The sequence below is a fragment of the Podarcis pityusensis genome (assembly GCF_964106645.2).
Source record: "Podarcis pityusensis genome assembly, chromosome: 11".
NCBI classification, from domain to species: domain Eukaryota; kingdom Metazoa; phylum Chordata; class Lepidosauria; order Squamata; family Lacertidae; genus Podarcis; species Podarcis pityusensis.
In genome coordinates this window covers 27428888-27448025 of record NC_138036.1, presented here as the reverse complement: position 1 = coordinate 27448025, position 19138 = coordinate 27428888, and the positions used below count along the sequence as shown (strand labels likewise).

The window sequence follows — 19138 nt, the reverse complement described above, 5'->3', positions numbered from 1 at the left end:
ATCTTCAATCAAGTAGGGTTTTCAGGTTTTGGTGCAAAATTTGTTTATCATAAGCTTAAGGGATATCAAAACAATCCCAGTTTCACGCTGCCTTCAGCTCTCTGTTGTATGTCTCCAGTCCAACAGAAGTGTTATTGTGTAGTGTTGGTCTTTTGAGCTGGTGCAGCAAAAAAAGAACGCAACTCCTCACAAACACACCCCTTGTGCCCTGACAGGCTTTGGATACGTCAGTGAATCTGCTGGTCTGCATCCCCGGCCACTCATTAGGATTGCTGTCATCATTTTTCTTTTGTTTCCACTTCATAGTCCTCTCAGTTGTTGTTTTTTTAAATGATATTTATTAAAATTTCAGAAACAAAAAATTACATAGTTAAAGAGAAAAGAAACAAGGGAAAAAATAAAAAAGAGAAAAAACATACAAAATACAAAGTACAGAAAAAAACAAAAAAAAAACACTTAAAAACAAATTAATCCTTCAGTATCTTACATTTCATTTCCTTGCTTCCCTGACCTCCTCTCACCTCCCTTTTTTGTATTCCAGTTCAATTGGTTAATTCAGCAATTCCTTTCCCTCTTTGTTTTTGTCTTAGTCCTTTAACTTAATATATTATAGCTTTAGATTCTCACCTATTAACAATCCATTTTTACATACACCTTTATAACATTGCTGCTAAAACCACTTAACTTCATTCTGACATCATTCTAACATTCATTAAGTTTGCAATATTTCTGTAAATAGTCTTTAAATTTCTTCCAATCTTCTTCCACCGACTCTTCTCCCTGGTCTCGGATTCTGCCAGTCATTTCCGCCAGTTCCATGTAGTCCATCACCTTCATCTGCCATTCTTCCAGAGTGGGTAGATCTTGTGTCTTCCAATACTTTGCAATAAGTATTCTTGCTGCTGTTGTGGCATACATAAAGAAAGTTCTATCCTTCTTTAGCACCAATTGGCCGACTATGCCCAGGAGAAAGGCCTCTGGTTTCTTCAAGAAGGTATATTTAAATACCTTTTTCAATTCATTATAGATCATCTCCCAGAAAGCCTTAATCCTTGGGCACGTCCACCAAAGGTGAAAGAATGTACCCATAGTCTTCTCAGTTTGGACCTGCTTTTGGGGGATTTTGTTATGTCGCCTTTTCTGAAAAGCTGATGCACCAAAGTAGGTTGGCAAGGGGGAGTGGTTCATTGAGATCTCTTCTTGGAAACATGGCTTCTGACAATCTCTTACAGGGAGAGTCTCCAAAGTTCCTTCCCTGTGATCATGCTCATCTTTTTGAAAGGACTGTCTTTCCAAAGGCAGCCATAACATAGCAGTCAGGAACCTTGTGGTTCCATGGGCATCACAGTGACACCTGGTGATTGACAGTTGGGTGGCCCCACTGTTGGTGAACTGCAGGAGGCCAGGTCCTGTTCCTCACCCCCACCATAAATGTTTCTTTTTGAAAACTGCACTTTGGGCAATGGTTTCTGTGAGAAAATGCTTTTTACCTTGTTTCTTCTTAGAGTTTTTGTCTAAGTTGGAACTGTTTTGTATCGATACTGATAAAATGTGTATGTGTGTGTAGATATTAAAAAATCCCAAGTTGTCTTCCTCCCCTCTTTAAGGAGAAAAATAAAGGTCCCTTTATTTTTTCCCCTGCTGAGAGAAAAGCAGCTTGAGGGCCAGGAGTGATTTTTGAGAGGGCAAACAGTTATGGATTTTCTTCCACATAATTCAGTATATGTTTATTATATATTTCAGATCCCTGGCTGGAATTAAACGACCTGAAATGAAAGTTCACCTAGAATCCAATGTAAATTATTTCTTTTACGTGAGAGCAATTAACATCTTTGGGACAAGTGAACAGAGTGAAGCTGCTCTCATCTCGACCAGAGGTAGATAAACACTTTCTAACTTGTGGGAAAGGATTCCTTTTTGTCTCGGAAGGAAATGCAAATGCCTTTTAGTAAATTCTGTTGTACATTGTTTCAGTGACAGTGATTACTGTAGGCCTTAAGATTTTGTGATTCACTACAAATGCACAATGTAATAATAATCCCTGAAGTGGTGTTTTATTGCTTTCCTGTGAATCACATCAGGAACTAGATTTCACATAATGAAAGAAACAGCTGCCCCTACTTTGCAAGTGTCACCAAGTGGAACCATGATATGCCTTCCTGAGGAAACTGAAGCCACTGGGTAAGTCCTACTCATATTTACTCCTCCTTACTATTGAGCATTATTGTCAACAGGATGTGAAGATCTATGTAGGTTAGGGATGAGAGAAATTCATTTCAGTTTGCCTCGAAGCATGAAACCACCAAATTAGCAATTTCCAAACCAAAACACAACCAATTCAATTCTTAATTCAGTTCAGAACCAAGGAGTGTGTACAAAAATGTGTGTACTAGGGTGAAAGAATGCACAAATTGGTGAAAATAGCATACAAAATGCATTATATTATGCAAAATTGCTTTGTAAAAATCTATACTGGGCACATCTCCCTCCCTCCCTCCCTCTCTCTCTCTCTCTCTCTCTCTCTCTCTCTCTCTCTCTCTCTCTCTCTCTCTCTCATTACTGAACTGGTTGGATTAAAAACAAAGCCAAACATTCCTATCCTGAATATTCGACAACGGACAAATTTCAATATGCATACATAAAAAAATGCAACACAGGCTTGTTTCTTCTTTTGAGGCAGGTGAAATCTCACTGTTAAAGGTGAAGACCAGGGGTCAGCAAGCTTTTTCAGCAGGCGGCCGGTCCACTGTCCCTCAGACCTTGTGGGGGGCCAGACTATACTTTGAAAAAATAATAATGAATGAATTCCTATGCCCCACAAATAACTCAGAGATGCATTTTAAATAAAAGGACACATTCTACTTATGTAAAAACACGCTGATTCCCGGACCATCCATGGGCCGGATTTAGAAGGCGACTGGGCTGGATCTGGCCCCCAGGCCTTAGTTTGCCTACCCATGGTGAAGACATTGGACCTTTCTGATGCCAAAGGTTCAAACCATTCTTTGACTTTGGCCAATATAATGCTGCATTTGTTTCTGTTATTTCTGTGTGCAGCATCTCCCCAGTACTGGGTGAGCTCCTGTCTGCTCGAGGATGGCACTACTGGGAAACAACTGTGAGTGACTGTTCAGCTTACAAGGTTGGGATCTGCTATTCTACTATGCCACAAGACAGCATCCTGGGGCAGAACAATGCTTCCTGGTGCTTGCGTTGTCCTAGCAAGACAAGGTAATAAAGAACATCTTATTTTTTAAAAAAGCTGTGAAATTACATGTCCTTTCCAGTCTATTCCTTCTCCTCCCTTCCCCTATGGATGCATGGGTGTGTGTTGATTTTCTATTTGTAAGCCACTGGAAGAGGTACGTGGCAACTTTCAAAAGGTATACAGCGCTTACGGGGCGTCATTTATTATTAAGTGTTGTACTTCTGCATCCCTCAAGGTTCCCCCAGATTCACTGGAAATTTTGTTTGTGGGTAGTGCTGCTAGGCCTACAAAATGATCAGCTTGGCACCACCAGAGTTGAGCATTAGAGGGAGTGATAAATAAATAGTGATGTGTTGCCTTGGAGGACAGCTTGGATGTTATGGAAAGTGTCAAGAAGCATAAGCACAAGTGATGTCCAAAGGAGGACGTCTTTGGACATCTTCTTGTATGTTGAGATTGTGGGAATGTTCAGGATGGCAGGAGAGGATATATTGTTTATTAACATCCTTCCTAACTTGCACTAGCAACTCATATGTCTCAGTGCAGGAGAGATGTGCAAATGCTCCCTCCAGATGTTACACTAGTGGCATGGAATATGGATGCTTAGTTGCACATTGGCTAAGCAACAGCTGGGGGCAGCAAGATGAGGTTCACGATGCATTGGGAGGAATGTTAGCCCTTTATCCGTGCTCTGTAATAAGCTGCTATCAGCTGCAGGAGGGAAACATCTATTGGCACCCAGTTTCCTTTGCCATGATTACAACAACCCTGTGAAAAAGGCCCATTTGCAGCTGGGGTACTGAGTCTGAACGCTTAGGATTATAGTGTCTCAAAGAAATCCCATCTCAATATTTTTTTTCTGGATGGCACAACTTTCATCAACCAAAATAGGAGCAGAAATTCGAGCCTCTGGAATTTGTAGCTGTAATGAATACTCCAACCACAAGATCGACCCGTCTGTTCCCTGGTCTGATTTTCCTGTGTATGTGAGACATTTCTACCATAGCTGCTTCACCCGAGGTCATCTTGATGATTTAGCAGGTGACAGGGTGAAGGAGAGGGATGTTTTTTTGGAGAGAATCCAGGACTCTGAAAGGCTGGATGATTGGTGACTGAGAATAGTGCTCTGATGATATACTCCCTGTCCTCTACACTGGCAGATAAGGTTACGCCGTGGGTGCTTCTTAGGCTTCCACTTTCCATAATCTGATCAGGAGTTTTAGTATTACAGCCATAACCATCAATGGCAGGTTATATTTAATGCTTGTAATGTTGCATTTCAAGGTGCCCGCTTCCTGAAATATTTTATAGTATGTAACACATTTCAAGTGTTTAATTTGCATCACATAAATTATCTCAGGAACAGCTCTGTGCAACAGGTCAGAATTATTTGTCCTGTGTGATCATTTACTTCTGTGTAGAACTGGGTGTGCAGAGGGGATTGACCCAGAGGGGACTGGAATTGCATCGTCTAGACCCACTCCTAATCTCTGTCCATTCAAGGTGTGGTATCTACAGGAGCCTATGTGTTTTTACCCAAATGTATGTAGGCTTCCTATGCACAATGGTGGTAACTGGACCTCATGCTAAAACATGGTTTATCATGATGGGAATGAGCTGAGGCAATCTTTGGATTCATGCACTTCTCCCTCCCCATTCCTGCTTTGGTATGTCTGTAAAGAGATGCTTTCACAAACTGCAGCTTGTCCAAACCTGACAAACTGTGGTTGATCTTTAACTATCACCTGCTGAAACAAACCACCGTCAAACCATGGGCTATGACTTTGGCTTGTTTCCAACAAGCCATTGTTTAAGCTAACCACCTGGAAATGAATGAATGATTACACAAAGTTATTATTTTAATGTTTTGGGTGGGGGAGGGACTGTGGCTTAGGAGCGACCTGCGTATTTATTAGGGAAGTAAAACCCGGAATAGTCCATCCATCCAGAATGACCTAATACTTGTGTTTGGCGTCTCCTAGGTCTGTCATTTGATTAATCACTTGACTTTCAATCAATTACATTGAAATAAATTCCAGAGTTGCAGTCATGTTAGTCTGCTGCTGCAAAATCAACAGAGGGTTTTGTGGCACCCTAAAGACTAATAAATTTTATTATGACATAAGCTTTCATGGAGAGGAGTGAACCCTTAGACTGCAATAAAAGTTGTTAAGTCTTTAAGGTGTCACAGGACTCTTTGTTGATTGAAATAGATGTGCATATTATAGCAAAATATTTACAATGGGTGTCCTTTGGAGGATGCCAAAGGAAAAGCAGTTTTCTCTGCAGTGTGAAACATTCACTTTACTAAACAAAGCAAAAGCGACTGTTCAGGGTTAAAAGCTAAGGCCACCCTTGCTGCTTTGCTCTGCAACATGGGAATGTGGAATGCTTGTCTGCAATAAAAGGCCACAGAGCCAAATGCAATTCCATCAGTACCACTGAGGATCCAAAGTTAAAAGAGACATTGTCAGAAGCTTCTGTTGCTTTTGATATTCACCTTGAAATGCAAAAATATCTGCTGACTTTGAACAGATACTGCTAGTAAAAGCCATCTTAGCTTTTTTCATCAAGCTTGGCACAGCAGGTGGCTCTATATTGGGGGGGGGGAGGACAACACGCTAAAACAAATGACATAAAATGACCCTTGGAATGCATTGCTTCCTTCCAAATGAATATACAAATATGCTGAATTGGCCAAAGGACCATTAGAATGCATTAAAACAAGAGTGATGGATTGCTTGCTCATATGGCCGTTTTAAGGAACTGTCTCCAAAGGAACAACTGGGGTAAATAGAATAAAAAAGTCCTTCAAATAGCCATTGAAATGCATTGGTATAAGCTGATCTGGGTAAATTGCCGTCTTCGACACCCCATCTCTCCATCCTCATAGAAATCAACTGTGTGTGTGAGTGCTACTCATAGGTATGCATTGAGAAAACTTGGATCCAGATAAATTGCGTGGGCTGGCACTACCATTAAAGAGAGCGAGGCGATTGCAGCTGTTGAGCAGCAGTGGTGGCAGCCTGCTAGTTGTTCCTCCTCAGCCGTCTGGCCATTCCTGTCTGTTCTCAAACAGATCTGTGTGAGCCATGCAGCCAGGCCTACACCTCCTAAGTTAACCCGCCACCTTAGGCACAGTGGATGGGGACCCTTTTTGGCCCATCATGCCAAATCCTTACCTGTCCCTACCCAAGCAGGCCAACTTTCATTGCGGACAACCCACCTGCCAAGCACCTGGCGTCATTATGATACCAGATGATTGACAGGTGGGCTGTCTCACCCATCCATCAAAGTCCCTTTGTGCAGCACTCAGGGAAATCATAGATGTGTAAAGTTGGAAGGGACCACGAGGCCCCTCTAGTCCAACCCCCCGCAATGCAGGAATCTTTTTGCCCAACGTGGAGCTCGAACCCATGTCCCTGAGATTAAGAGTTTCGTGCTCTACCAACTGAACTATTCTGGGAGGGCCAGGCAGCTGGCAGTGAGCTGTGTGTCACAGAGCTTCTCAACTGCCTAACAGCCAGCTTGGAAACTGCAGCACAAGGCAGAGGGCAGATGGTTCCGTCAGGCAAGCAGACATGGAGCAATGATTACTGCTATGCTGAAATCCTCCCAAGGTTTGGCAGTTCTGACTACACCGTTCATCCGGCTCCAGACTCCATCGTTCCTTCATCGAATCATAACGCTTCCAAAATCATTGCAACCCGCTACACATTGTTGCATATATTACATAATCAGAACCAGGTAGTACTCCCTTATTTTTACAGCAGCACTGATCTGCACCAAAGGGGAGCATTTCAATGCGTGAAAATGTATTAAAGTTTTAGCTGCTAAGGGTTTCCATTTGCTAATATCTGGCAGATAGAAAGAAATATTGCAATAGGCTGTGCAGTGAATTCTTGTTGACCTAATCTTGCACTCTTCTGCAGTTTCCTATATAAGGTCCTCCATCGTGGTGAAATGAGTGATGTCATTGTGACAGAACAGCCCCCCCGCATTGGCATTCTGCTGGATTATAATGCTGGAAGACTCTTATTTTTCAACGCGGAAAGAGGGCAGCTCCTGTTTGCCATCCGGCAGAAATTCACCGATGCTGCTCACCCTGCCTTTGAGTTGGAGGAACCAGGAGTCCTTCACCTGCATACGGGCATGGAGCTTCCAGAATTTGTCAAGCAAAGCTAAACATTTTCTTTCGAACTACGTGCAAGGCACACACACACAAAAAGCGGATAGAATGTGCTTGGGGTGGCCTTGTTTCCTTCTTCTAAGATAAGTTAATGTTTAAGAACTACAAGCCAGAGAAATGCTCTGTGAACTCAGTGGCTTCAACAGGACTTCCATCATACATTCCCCCTTGCCAACACTACTTCGTAAAGTATTTTTTATACTTGGGGGAAGTTTCAAAAGCAGATCAAGGAAGCTCCTCTTAGGAACAAAAGTGTAAGGTTATTCACAGAGCCCACATAACTCACCCACATGCGAAGTCCCTGGGTGGTGGTTAACTCTCTTCCCAATTTGTTTTTATTCACTGGAATCATTCACATAAGGAGCACGTGTGCGCGCGCGCACACACACACACACACACACACACACACAGCCATAGCTCAGTATTAGAGCATCTGCTTTGCAGATTTGATCCCCATCATCTCTGGGTAGGACTAGGAGAGACCGCTCTCTGGTGCCCTGAAGAGCAGCTGCTAACACGACTGAGCTAGACTGACCGGAAGTTTGACTCAGTATTAGGTTCTGTGATCCTACATAGCACAAAGACACACAAGTTATATCTTTACTTACTACTTTCTGTGATGCATACTGAAGGACTGCCAAAATGTTTGTGCTACACTCACTGCGGGTGGGTGCCAGGAACTTCTCCATTGGTCCCTTTTGAAATGAATTGATTCCGATGCATTTTCACAGGGCCCAGTAAGAATAAATTATTGGGAGGAGTGTGCTCATTGTCTGCAATCCAGCTAGTCGAGGACTGACTCACACAGGCCTACCTCTAGTCAAGATGGGTGGGGCTGCTAGGATTTGGGGAGAGGGGACTGCTTTCAGTCTCTACACCCCATATAATCTCTGACCAGTTAGCACTCCTATTGATATTAATAACATTGCCCATCTTGATTTCAGTTACACTCATTTTTATTTTTATTTTTGACTGACAGGCAGAGCCTGGCACCTCAAGTGTGGCACATATAAACATATAGAGTTCCCAATCTGCTAGGATGTATGAGCATAAAATGCTGGATTCTTACTGTGTTGTCCTAACATTTGGGGCCTAACTGGATCAGGACAGTTTGTTCATATGAAAATTATTCTAATACTGTTTTAATGGTATTACGTGCAATTAAAAAATTAAAAACGAACAGGTTTTATTTCCAATGTCTTTGCCCAGAAAAAACAATATACCATTCAGTGCTTTAAAAAGAAGTGGGAAATGTTTCTGATGTGTGAACAATAATGTGACAGCTTTCTGAAATTGCTCTTCTTGATGGTGATGAGTGTTTATTGTAGTATCAGTACTGCACATGTATGCAGATTTTTCCAGCACCCACACAGCGTTGTTGGCATCAAAATGCCAGCCTTTATTCCCCCTACCCCCATTTAGTCTGGATTTACCCTATCTGGTTAAATATGTTAAGTAAAAAAAAGACACAACAAAAACCCATTTGTGATACCCATTTTTAATATTAAGCTATCAAATGGAAGAACACTAAAATGTAGGGAAACATACAATGTTTCACCAAGCTTTTCATACCTGTTATCTGGTGCTCACAATCACAGAAGGAGAAAGCACGTTCCACAAGCATCTGATGATGTGTCACCATTTATTCCTGTTGAGCATGCCTATTTGGGTTGTTCTCACAGAAATCCCAACACATCATTAAAAAAGGAGAGACTTCATGTTTTCCCTCTTTCCAGCCACTGCCCTACCCAATTTCTGTTTTTGTTTTTTTATAATGATGAATTTGCAATGTGGCACCTGGGCTGGATCTACACTGACCTGTTTAACGTTATTAGAACGTTATTAGTTATTATGTTCTGGAACATCACAGGGCATACTTGTAAATGAAAGCATTTCTTTACCTTTAAGATTTTGACCCAAGGCAAAATCTTAAATGACAGGCTCCTTTAAAAGGAAATGTAAAAGACAAAGAGGGTTTATTTAAGGGAAACATACTAGAAAATAAAATAAGGCATGTAAGAAAGCTAGTTAAACAACCTATGATACTTATATAGGAGTGTTGTCAAGCCTTGCTCCTGTGACTTCCTCATGACTTGTCTTGACACCATTGCGGCACTGAATTGTGCACCTTAGGGACATTGTCCCCGTTTGCTCCAATGTGAGTTTTCTGTCAGGGAACTGCCATCAGCTCAGGGGCGAGAGGGGAAAAGCCGGATGGATTACAGAGAGCCCCCAAAGATTGTGGGAAGCAGCACCTCGTCAGCGGAGGAGGGTAGCCACGCCTCTAGTGGAGATGCAGGGCTCGGGGGAGGAGAGAGGTCCTCTGTTACCCACGCCTTCTGTGCGCAGTAGGGTTCCGTGCAGAGAGAGGAGGCACAGACTGGGTGTCAAGAAACTACTCTGCTGGGGAAAGTTTAAGGACCGCCCACTCTCAGATTCTGCCAGTGAATGAGCAAGACACGGAATAGAGGTGCTCTGCATTCCAAAGGTTTTTATCACCGATAAGAAAGCTGTAAAACACACTATTGAAGCATATTGCCTGATTGCTCTGGAGCAACCAACCTATGCCCCTTACATTTTCCTTCCTCATTATTAGTATTATTTACAGTAGCAAAACATGAAAATACGTAACATAATAACAAACAAAGCAATAGCACCCCCCAATGGTAATTGCCACATGGCTTTGTGTGTGCTTTTTAGCAGTATCTCAGCTGAGAACAGTCGCTCCGACCCCAAGTCTGATATTTATTTATTTTAAACCTATAATGTAATTGCTAAGAATCTTGCTCGTTTCACATGTAGTTAGGCCTTAATTCAGCGATGGGAATCTGAGACCCTCTAGATGTTGCTGTACTCCGACTCCCATCATTCCTGATCACTGGCCATGCTGGCTGGAGATGATGGAAGTTGCAGTCCTACAAAATGTTTGCAGGGCCAAAGGCTCCCCCAACTCTGCTCTGAATGCAAGCTTTAATTCTGTTGAAGAAATGTGTTCTTTATTACTTATTGGCTCTAGCCCAGTTCTCCAGCCTGTCAAGATCAAGATCATTTTGAATCTCGAGTCTCTCTTCAGTGGTCTTGGCTCCCCCTCTTAGATTTGTATCTTCTGCAGATTTGATTAGCATTCCCTCTACATTTTCATCCAAGCCACTGATAAAAACGTTGAACAGCATGGCATTGCACTCAGTACTTCCCTCCGGCCTGATGCAGAGCCATTAATATCGTGATGGTTCTTCAACCAGCTGTAGATCCACCTAACAGTGGGCCAGATTTTGCCATCTTGTCAACGAGGATATCATGGGGGACACTGTCAGATGTTTTGCTCAAATCAAAATATTCTGCATCCACATCATGAGTGAGCATGAGTGACTGCCAGCACACGTTCTACATTTACTAATACAGAGGCCCAGACAGAGGAAGAGGCAGCCGAGACCAGGAGCCTATTGCTGTGATCTGCCACTTTCTTCCTCATCCTTCTCTGCAGGTAGAAGCAGGACAACAACCTGGTAAGTTACAGTGAATACTCTGAATTGGTTAGTTTCCTTCTCCATGAGGCAAGCTTTGTGCTGTATCTTAGGACTCTGCTCCACAGCTGCAAATAAAATGTTTTAGATGTAAAGTGCAATATACATATGCGACACTAGATGGTGAGCCATGCAAAATTTAATATATTTTTTTCAAAACGTTTTTCACAGTGTTTTCTTATGTGTGTAGATTCCACCTTAGTCTGAGGATTGCAGGCTGCATAAGTACAAAGGAGGCACACAGGTTAGTCATATTCTTGCTCTAATGTGAGAGTAGAATCCTGTTTTTAGGGATAAAAGAGCTTCCCCCACAATATATTGCAAGTTGCATACATTCACATTGCGATCCAGATGTAGTTAAATGTCAGTGGCTTTGCCATTATAACAGCACTGAAAAGTCACAACACTGGCTATCAAGGTTGGGGGCACTTTTTCAGCCTGAGGGCCACATTCCCTTTTATACACCCTTCCAAGGGCCACATGCCAGTGGTGGGTGGAGCCAGAAGCAAAAGCAGACATGGCAAAAAATGTAAATTTTACCTTTGGACATTAGGCTAGTTTCTACACACATCCAAACTCCTCTCCATCTTCCATCCAGGTATGCAAAAGGCATTATCAGAGCTCAAGGATGTGTTTCAGCCAGGGAAAACCACACAGGGTGCAAAGTATGTTGGGTAAGGGGTGTGGCCTGGGGCTAGTTCTGAGGGCTAAACAAGGAGATTTCTTCCATGGGCCTGAGCTTCCCCAATTCTGGTGTATATCTTCCACTGACAGATCAAGATGTTCCTTTTAGGGCTTTGGAGACGGATGAATGATATACTGCTGTTTTTAATTGATGCTTTCAATCATGTTTTAAATTTATATTTTAATTGCTTGAATTATATTTTGGAATTGTACATAATCCACCTTTTTGGGTCAATGGTAGCTATACATTCTATCTATCTCTGGTGGAGGAGCCATCCACGAAAGAGTGATGATCATGTCTTGAAGGTATTATGTAAATTAGATCCAACTCAATAACGATTTTAAATAGCAACTATAAAAGGATCCCCAACATCAACTTTATATTTGAATAGGGTGAAACAAGTTGAAACCAACGAGAATTCGCCAGAATAGTGGCTGTGCTAATCTGTTGCAGCAAGAATACAAAGGGCCTTGTGCCATCTTAAAGACTATCGCCTTCAATCAGTTCTATTCACTGTGCAGCACAAAAAATGGACATGAATTTGACATCAGAAATGGCAACAACTCAGAAATCATTGGGAGAACATTAAAATCTCCCAGAACCTTTTGTTTTGTTTTCACTAACAAATATTGATTAACAAACAAGTGCAAAATGACAACCCCAAAAAACTGTCTGACTTGTACAGTCATCTTTTATGCTAGATCCCATAATACTGTGGCAATTAATCTTAAGACCCGGTTTGCACATGAATGCCAAGCCAAACCATGACTTAGTGTGAACCGGAAAGGAGACCACAGCCTCTGTGCTCCTATTATTATTATGCAGCTCTTCATCAAAGAACTCAGGGTGGTTCACATGATAAAAATACCTACTCCAAGGTAATAATAATAATAATTTATTATTTATACCCCGCCCATCTGGCTGGGCTTCCCCAGCCACTCTGGGCGGCTTCCAACCAAATATTAAAATACAGTAATACAGCAAACATTAAAACCTTCCCTAAACAGGGCTGCCTTCAGATGTCTTCTAAAAGTTTGGTAGTTGTTGTTCTCTTTGACATCTGGTGGGAGGGCGTTCCACAGGGCGCCACTACCGAGAAGGCCCTCTGCCTGGTGAGCTGCAACCAAAGTTTGTTCTCATTTTATGGCTCATGGTTTGTCTGCTGGAGGCTGACTGGGGAAGCACAGGGGAAGGCTTAAGGTTATGGTACAGTGGCTGTGATCTCCTCTTTGGGAACCCTCGTGAATCCACACTAAGCCATGGTTTTGTTTGGCTTAGCATTCCCTGCATAACTGAGTCAAAGACTCCCAGTTCTACAACTGGCCCCAAAGCATACTTGTTTGAAGATGTGATCCCCATTACGTTTTCTGAGCTATATAGGCAAATAGTCTACATGGTAGGAAGCAGATTCCTATGCTAGCCTGGAGAAAGAGAAACTGGCCCAAGATCAGCCAGTGAGCTTCTAAGCTGAGGGGGATATTTGAAGCTGGGTATTCATACTGTGTCCACCATGCAAACATCTGACTCCAGCCAAAGTCTGAATTCCTAGATGTATTTTTTTTAAAACTTATTTTAAAGGATGTACCTCTGGGCTCGATTTTTGTTTCTTGCAGTGCCAGTTTCAGTAATGTACATAATTGTTTCTTCTGGTTGCAGCAGCAGCCTAGATCTAAAGCCTATTGAAGTCAGGGGAAAACCAAAACTTCAATAGGTGTGGATTGGCCTCAGTAATCCTGAGGTCCTGAGATGGAAAATATATAGCTGGCTGTAAGACAGAAGCGTTTGTTTTGCTATCAAGGGAGTGAGGAAGCAGAGTCTCAGTAGAATAGATGCAATTGATCTGCAAAACTCACAGTCTTTTCTGTTCTAGAAAAGAACATTAAGACGAGGTTAACGCTTTAGCTCGACGCCAGCACCAGGGGCCTTCCAGATATCGCAAGACTACAGTCCCCATCATCCTTGACCATTGGCCAGGCTGGTTGTGGCTGATGGGAGTTGGAGTTCAAAACCCCTGGAAGGCACCAGTCAGCCACCTTTGCAAGGTGTGAATTGTGTGTGTAAGCATATATACAAGAATTTAACAGGTTTTTTTAAAAAAATTTTTTATTAAATTTTCCATTTTAACAATCCAATCAAATCACATTGAATATTCCAAATTATACAAATACATATCATATAGTCCAAATATTCTGCCAAATTATAAATTTTTTGTTGGGACTTCCCATGCTTCAAGTTCGGGGGGGGGGGTGTTCTGATCATCTCATATCTCTGCTGCCTTGAGTTTCCAATAGTTCCTTTAAATCTTCCTGTTGTTAACCTTCCTTCTTTCATGGCCTCTGAGTTGTTTCCACAGGCGAGTTGAAGTGAGCAATGATGTGTTTCTGTGTGAAGAGTTTAACAGTTTCATTACAGGTAGTCAGATGACAGAATTAAAACAAAAACCTCACCCACCTACCTTGTCCATTACCCACACATTTAAACCCTCCCACCATATATTAAAGCAGGCTCATGCCACATTAAACAGTCATGGCTTCCCACAAAGAATCCTGGGAACTGTAGTTTGTTAAAGGTGCTGAGAGTAGGAGATCCCTGTTCTCTTTATGGAGCTACAATTATCAGAGTGGTTTCTTGGGGGGAAATGAGAATTGAAGCTTTTTTTTCTACATTGTCTGATTAAAGAAACCATGCATGCCATGCTTAAGACTACACAAACAAAAGCTAAGAATGTTAACAGTTGTTCTCTTCAGTGGAAAACAAGGTTGCATCCTAAAGCTAGGGGAAAGTTTATGATATGCTTCGTTTCCCTCAAGTGCAAATCACATGCTGTGGTCCCAATACTGATTTGGGGTGTGTGTGTGTGCTGCAGCTTCTACTCTGTTTAAAAAGTGTGTTGAATGCAAGTATGCCTTTAGCATTGCATGCAGTTTAATCCTTAAACATTGCTAAATTTAGGTACACTGGGCTTTTGGGCTTCAGACAAGAAGGCGGGAAAAGGAAAACCTCTTTCATTAGACTAAGGCTGTGTCAGAGCTCTGCAGCTATATTATCACTCCGACTCTATGCCAGAAACAACTGCACCAATTGAATTTCTGCCTGGGGTGTGTGTGTGTTAAATTCAAAGATCCTTTATTGGTGTGTGTGTGTGTGTGTGTGTGTGTGTAATTGGCAGTTCTGCTTTCATTCTTCATTGCGGCATTTCTGCTTTTATATAAATTGTCAGGGACCAAATAAGAGAAAGGCAGCAATTGTCACTTCCAGGAAGCTGCCTGCATGCAATTAATTTGGGAAGTCCCTGCACATTAGGACCCCTCTCCTTTAACGAATGCTGTATTGATTTTGTGTTAAGCAGGTTGAGATGATCTTCTGCAATTTAAAACAAAAGCAAACCCCATCTCTTAGCAACTGAGCGGAGGGTAGATGGCTGTGGTTTATAAAAAGTACAGTAAATCGGTTGATGTGACTCAGTTATTATCCATATAAAATAAAGCTCATCATCTCCAGATGCTCTTTTTGTATAGATGTTTGAATGCTTTGTAATATTATGCACGTGTTAACTTGCCATAGAAGAGTAAAATCTAAGTGTGGAGCAGAAATAACTGGCTCGCTCTACATTTTAAAGATGGTGCCTGTTTTGTGTGGCCAAAATTACCTCCCGCTTCAAAGGCCTCTCTCATTTGCAGTGCAGGGGGGTAGCAGGAGGATGAATGGCTGCTGTGGAATAGACTAAACAAGGAAAGCCGCTACAGAGTGGCAGCTTAAAGAGATGTTAATGAGGAGAGAAGCAAAAACAAATAAGGTGGCACACATGGAAGTTATAGCATGGGAGTTTCAGTAAGGAACAAGCATGATAATAAGCAAGTAAGTAAATAAAGATGTTGGTTTTTGCTTTATTTACTGAAATCTTTATTGCTTTGATGAGAATGTGCAATGTGTCAGGGAGAGCTGCCAATAAACAATTCGCACATGAAATGCAAACTTGTAAACTCTGGTTTTGGATCCCTGTTGTGTTGTCCTCAGAGGTTTTAACAAAGGAAAGATGGCCTTACTGGGCTTTAAACAGCTACACCAATTCCCAAAAGGAACTCTAATTTCTTACCCCTCATCTCTCTCTCTGTGTGTACACATTATCAGCTTAAAATGGAACTAGGTCATTTTTTTTCTTAATTAGGATCAAAGCTGGTTTGGAGAAAAACACATCAAACAGTATTTCGTAAGAAACAGCAGGATTGGTTACAGGATAGGTATGGATTGCGTGTGCATCACTTCTCAAACCAGTGATGCGAGTGCATTGGAGGCAAAGTAAACAAGAGTGTGTACACAGCCAGAGAAAGAGAGAGAGAACCAATCCACTGAAGATGCTCTTATTCTGTTACAGATATTACCCCTCTTTTATTGCCCATTTCTGGGTCGTCCAACCACTGCCACAGTGTCTTTTCTCCTGGCAGATCTAGAGGAGCAGACAACAGCAAAGGTTGCAAGGTTTTTAGCTGGGGCAATCAGAACAAGATCCACTGTTTGACTGTCTGACTGCTGATTTAGGACCCTAAACTATTTTATTATAATTGGCTTTTATTGCATTTTGTGTACATCATAATGCTGATGGCTAATGCAAATAAAGTTTCATTCATTCATTCTATTACAGATATAGATAAAAACATTACTTGTTTCCTTGCTCTCACCTGAGTTTCCATCAGTCATGTTTGACATGTACAGTGGTACCTCGAGTTACAAACGCCTCAGGTTACAAACTCCGCTAACTTGGAAGAGTTACCTTGAGTTGAGAACTTTGCCCCAGGATGAGAACAGAAATCATGTGCTGGTGGCGCAGCGCATGCAAGAGGCCCCATTAGCGAAAGCACGCCTCTAGTTTTAGTTTCAGGTTAAGAACGGACCTCCGGAATGAATTAAGTTCATAACTAGAGGTACACTGTAATGATTGCACTTCAGTGTTGATGTTATTTTGAAATATTTCCAGACTGTGCAGAATATCTAAGTGAAAAGTGTCAGGCCTTAAATATGCATAGGAATTTACACCTTTCATCCTGCAATCCTTTCTCCCAATCCCTAGAGGTGTCAGATATGTTTGTGGTGTTATCCCAAAAGACAGACTGAGCTAAAGGCTAACACTAAGCATGTTGTTGAGCAGCCTTCCTCAACCAACAGCTGTCCAGATGTTTTGGACTACAACTTGCATCACCTCTGATCATTGGCCGCTCTTCAACTTCATTGAATGACCCTGAATCTGATAACAGAGGGAGAAAAACTCTCTAGGTGCTTCAAGACACTGACTTAATACTGCAAACAGGTTATTCAGACATTACGAACAGGTTATTGGCAACAGGTCATTTAAACATTTCACTTATCAGATTTTTCGTGAAAAGAGGGGAAATACAGGTTGATAGTTTGATGTAGACAATATTGTGTGGTTGAGACAAAAAACAAAACAAAAACCCAACCATGATGAGCAGTACTGATCCCATAATAAACCCAAATGTAAGCACACACTCTCTCTTCTTCTTCCTCTAGTTTGGCCAGCATGTGTCATTTTACACCTTTGTATACATTGCACCTGCAAGTTCCTAGCATCAAATCCTGACATTTCCAGTAGAAAAGGATCACAACAAAATTTGGGAAGGTGAGAGGTCTGCATAATATGCTTATTTTGACCACATGGATGTGTGTTTATGGAGCCAAACATGAACACTTAAATGTATAATGGCCTTAATAACATCCCTATAAACAGTGCAATTTTTCTGTATAAAAAAAGAGGTGCCGGAACTCACCATGAACACCTTCCTTGTTTTCTTATAATGGCAATGACACCCACCAGAGAGGTGCCAAAACTGAGTTCCAGCGAGTTCTGGCTGGAAAAAAAGCCCTGTCTATAAGCATTTCTGAGATTTTATATACTGTATGTAAGTCACTTTGAACAACTCCTTTGTGAAGAGGATAAGATATATATATGAGATTGGTAAGGGATGGTGTTTCTTTAACTCCAGCATTTTTAAAACCAGCTATGGGAATAAGCCTGACCACAGTCTGGTGGACTATCCAGCAACTTCTGGCTGCTTGCAAAGATTTCTTGCTGGACCTGCTTGTGTTCTTAAGCCAAGAGTGTACATACCCAAGATTAGTTATACCTTCATAATCGTTCAGATATCCTGATTGTGCAATATTGCTTTCCATATTTAAACCACACGGAGTGGAAAACAGAGCTTCTTGCTGTGCAATAAAAAGTAGATCATTCAAGGCTTAAGTCAGCTCATCCCTGCCTTCAGTACTGTATAGAACTAGCCCCATCTGCTGACAATTAGTGAAATAACCATACACTATATTTAGACTTGTTTTGAATCAATGCAAAGCTAGGGACCAGGCACAGAATCATAGAATCGCACAGTTGAGAGGGTTCACGAGGGTCACCCAGTCCAACCCCCTGCAATGCAGGAATCTCAACTAAAACATCCATGACTGGTGGCCTTCCAACCTCTGCTTAAAAACCTCCAAGGAAGGAGAGTATGACACTGTCTATTTGCAATATTCCCCTTTGGAAGCAACCTTTCCGCACAGTGATAAAATATGGGAGAACCACAGAATGACAATGCTTGAATAATGGCATTGTGTGGATGATGTGGGTCACCTCCAGCCTGTACATATTTTGTAGCATGGATTAAATCACATATCAGAAATTTAGGTTTGCGCAATTATGTACAATAATCCACTTTTTTAAAAAAACAAAAAACCTAGACTTTCTGTGGTTACAAAATGATGAGGAAATGCACTCAAAAGTGTTGAATAAACCATTGATTGATGATAAGGTGTATAAGCTCTTTGCAAGCAAATCAGAGTGAACACTGAGCAAATAGACGCAAGCTTTGGGGCAAGCAAATCAGAATGAATGTACAATAAACAGGTTGAGTGGGGAAGCTCCAGTGAAGAATGAGTGAATAAAGCATAATAATTCCACACTAAATGCCTAATGTAGAAGCCCCTATTCCCCTCCAAAGAATAGAAAAAGCCAATACAGCATTGCACCAGATCTGCCAATGGGTGAGATGACAAACAGTAGCATACAGTGGTACCTCTAGTTATGAACTTTATTCGTTCCAGAGGTCCGTTCTTAACCTGAAACTGTTCTTAACTAGAGGCGTGCTTTCGCTAATGGGGCCTCCTGCTGCCACTGCACCATTGGCACACGATTTCCATTCTCATCCTGGGGCAAAGTTCTCAACTCGAGGTAACTCTTCCAGGTTAGCGGAGTTTGTAACCTGAGGCGTTTGTAACTCGAGGTACCACTGTATTAATGCATCATGGGAGGATAAGACTGAGCATGGCAGTTTAGTCTACTCACTGGCACCATTTTCTTTCACTTAACTACTTGAGCCACCATACTCAGGCCCACTTCTGTTACTTATTTTCCCTGTGTTTTTTAAATCATCACCAGCTTCCCAGTGTCAGTCAATCAGGACGGTTGCTCTAGTAATTTCCACCCACATGGCACTCACTGTGTGGTATTTTGAGGTTGGGACGTCAGA

At 41.8% G+C, this 19138-nt stretch overlaps 1 protein-coding gene across 2 annotated transcripts in view; it reads left to right on the top strand.

Moving 5' to 3' along the window:
* CMYA5 (cardiomyopathy associated 5) overlaps positions 1-8577 on the top strand; it is a 57291-nt gene extending 48714 nt beyond the window's left edge. For both annotated transcript variants that reach the window (XM_080972152.1, XM_080972151.1), the window contains exons 10-13: positions 1744-1877; positions 2082-2181; positions 3058-3231; positions 7141-8577. In XM_080972152.1, the coding sequence (XP_080828278.1) occupies positions 1744-1877; positions 2082-2181; positions 3058-3231; positions 7141-7393 (661 nt within the window). In that variant the 3' untranslated portion in view covers positions 7394-8577. The remainder of the gene's footprint in view (positions 1-1743; positions 1878-2081; positions 2182-3057; positions 3232-7140) is intronic.
* Positions 8578-19138: the final 10561 nt, after the last annotated feature.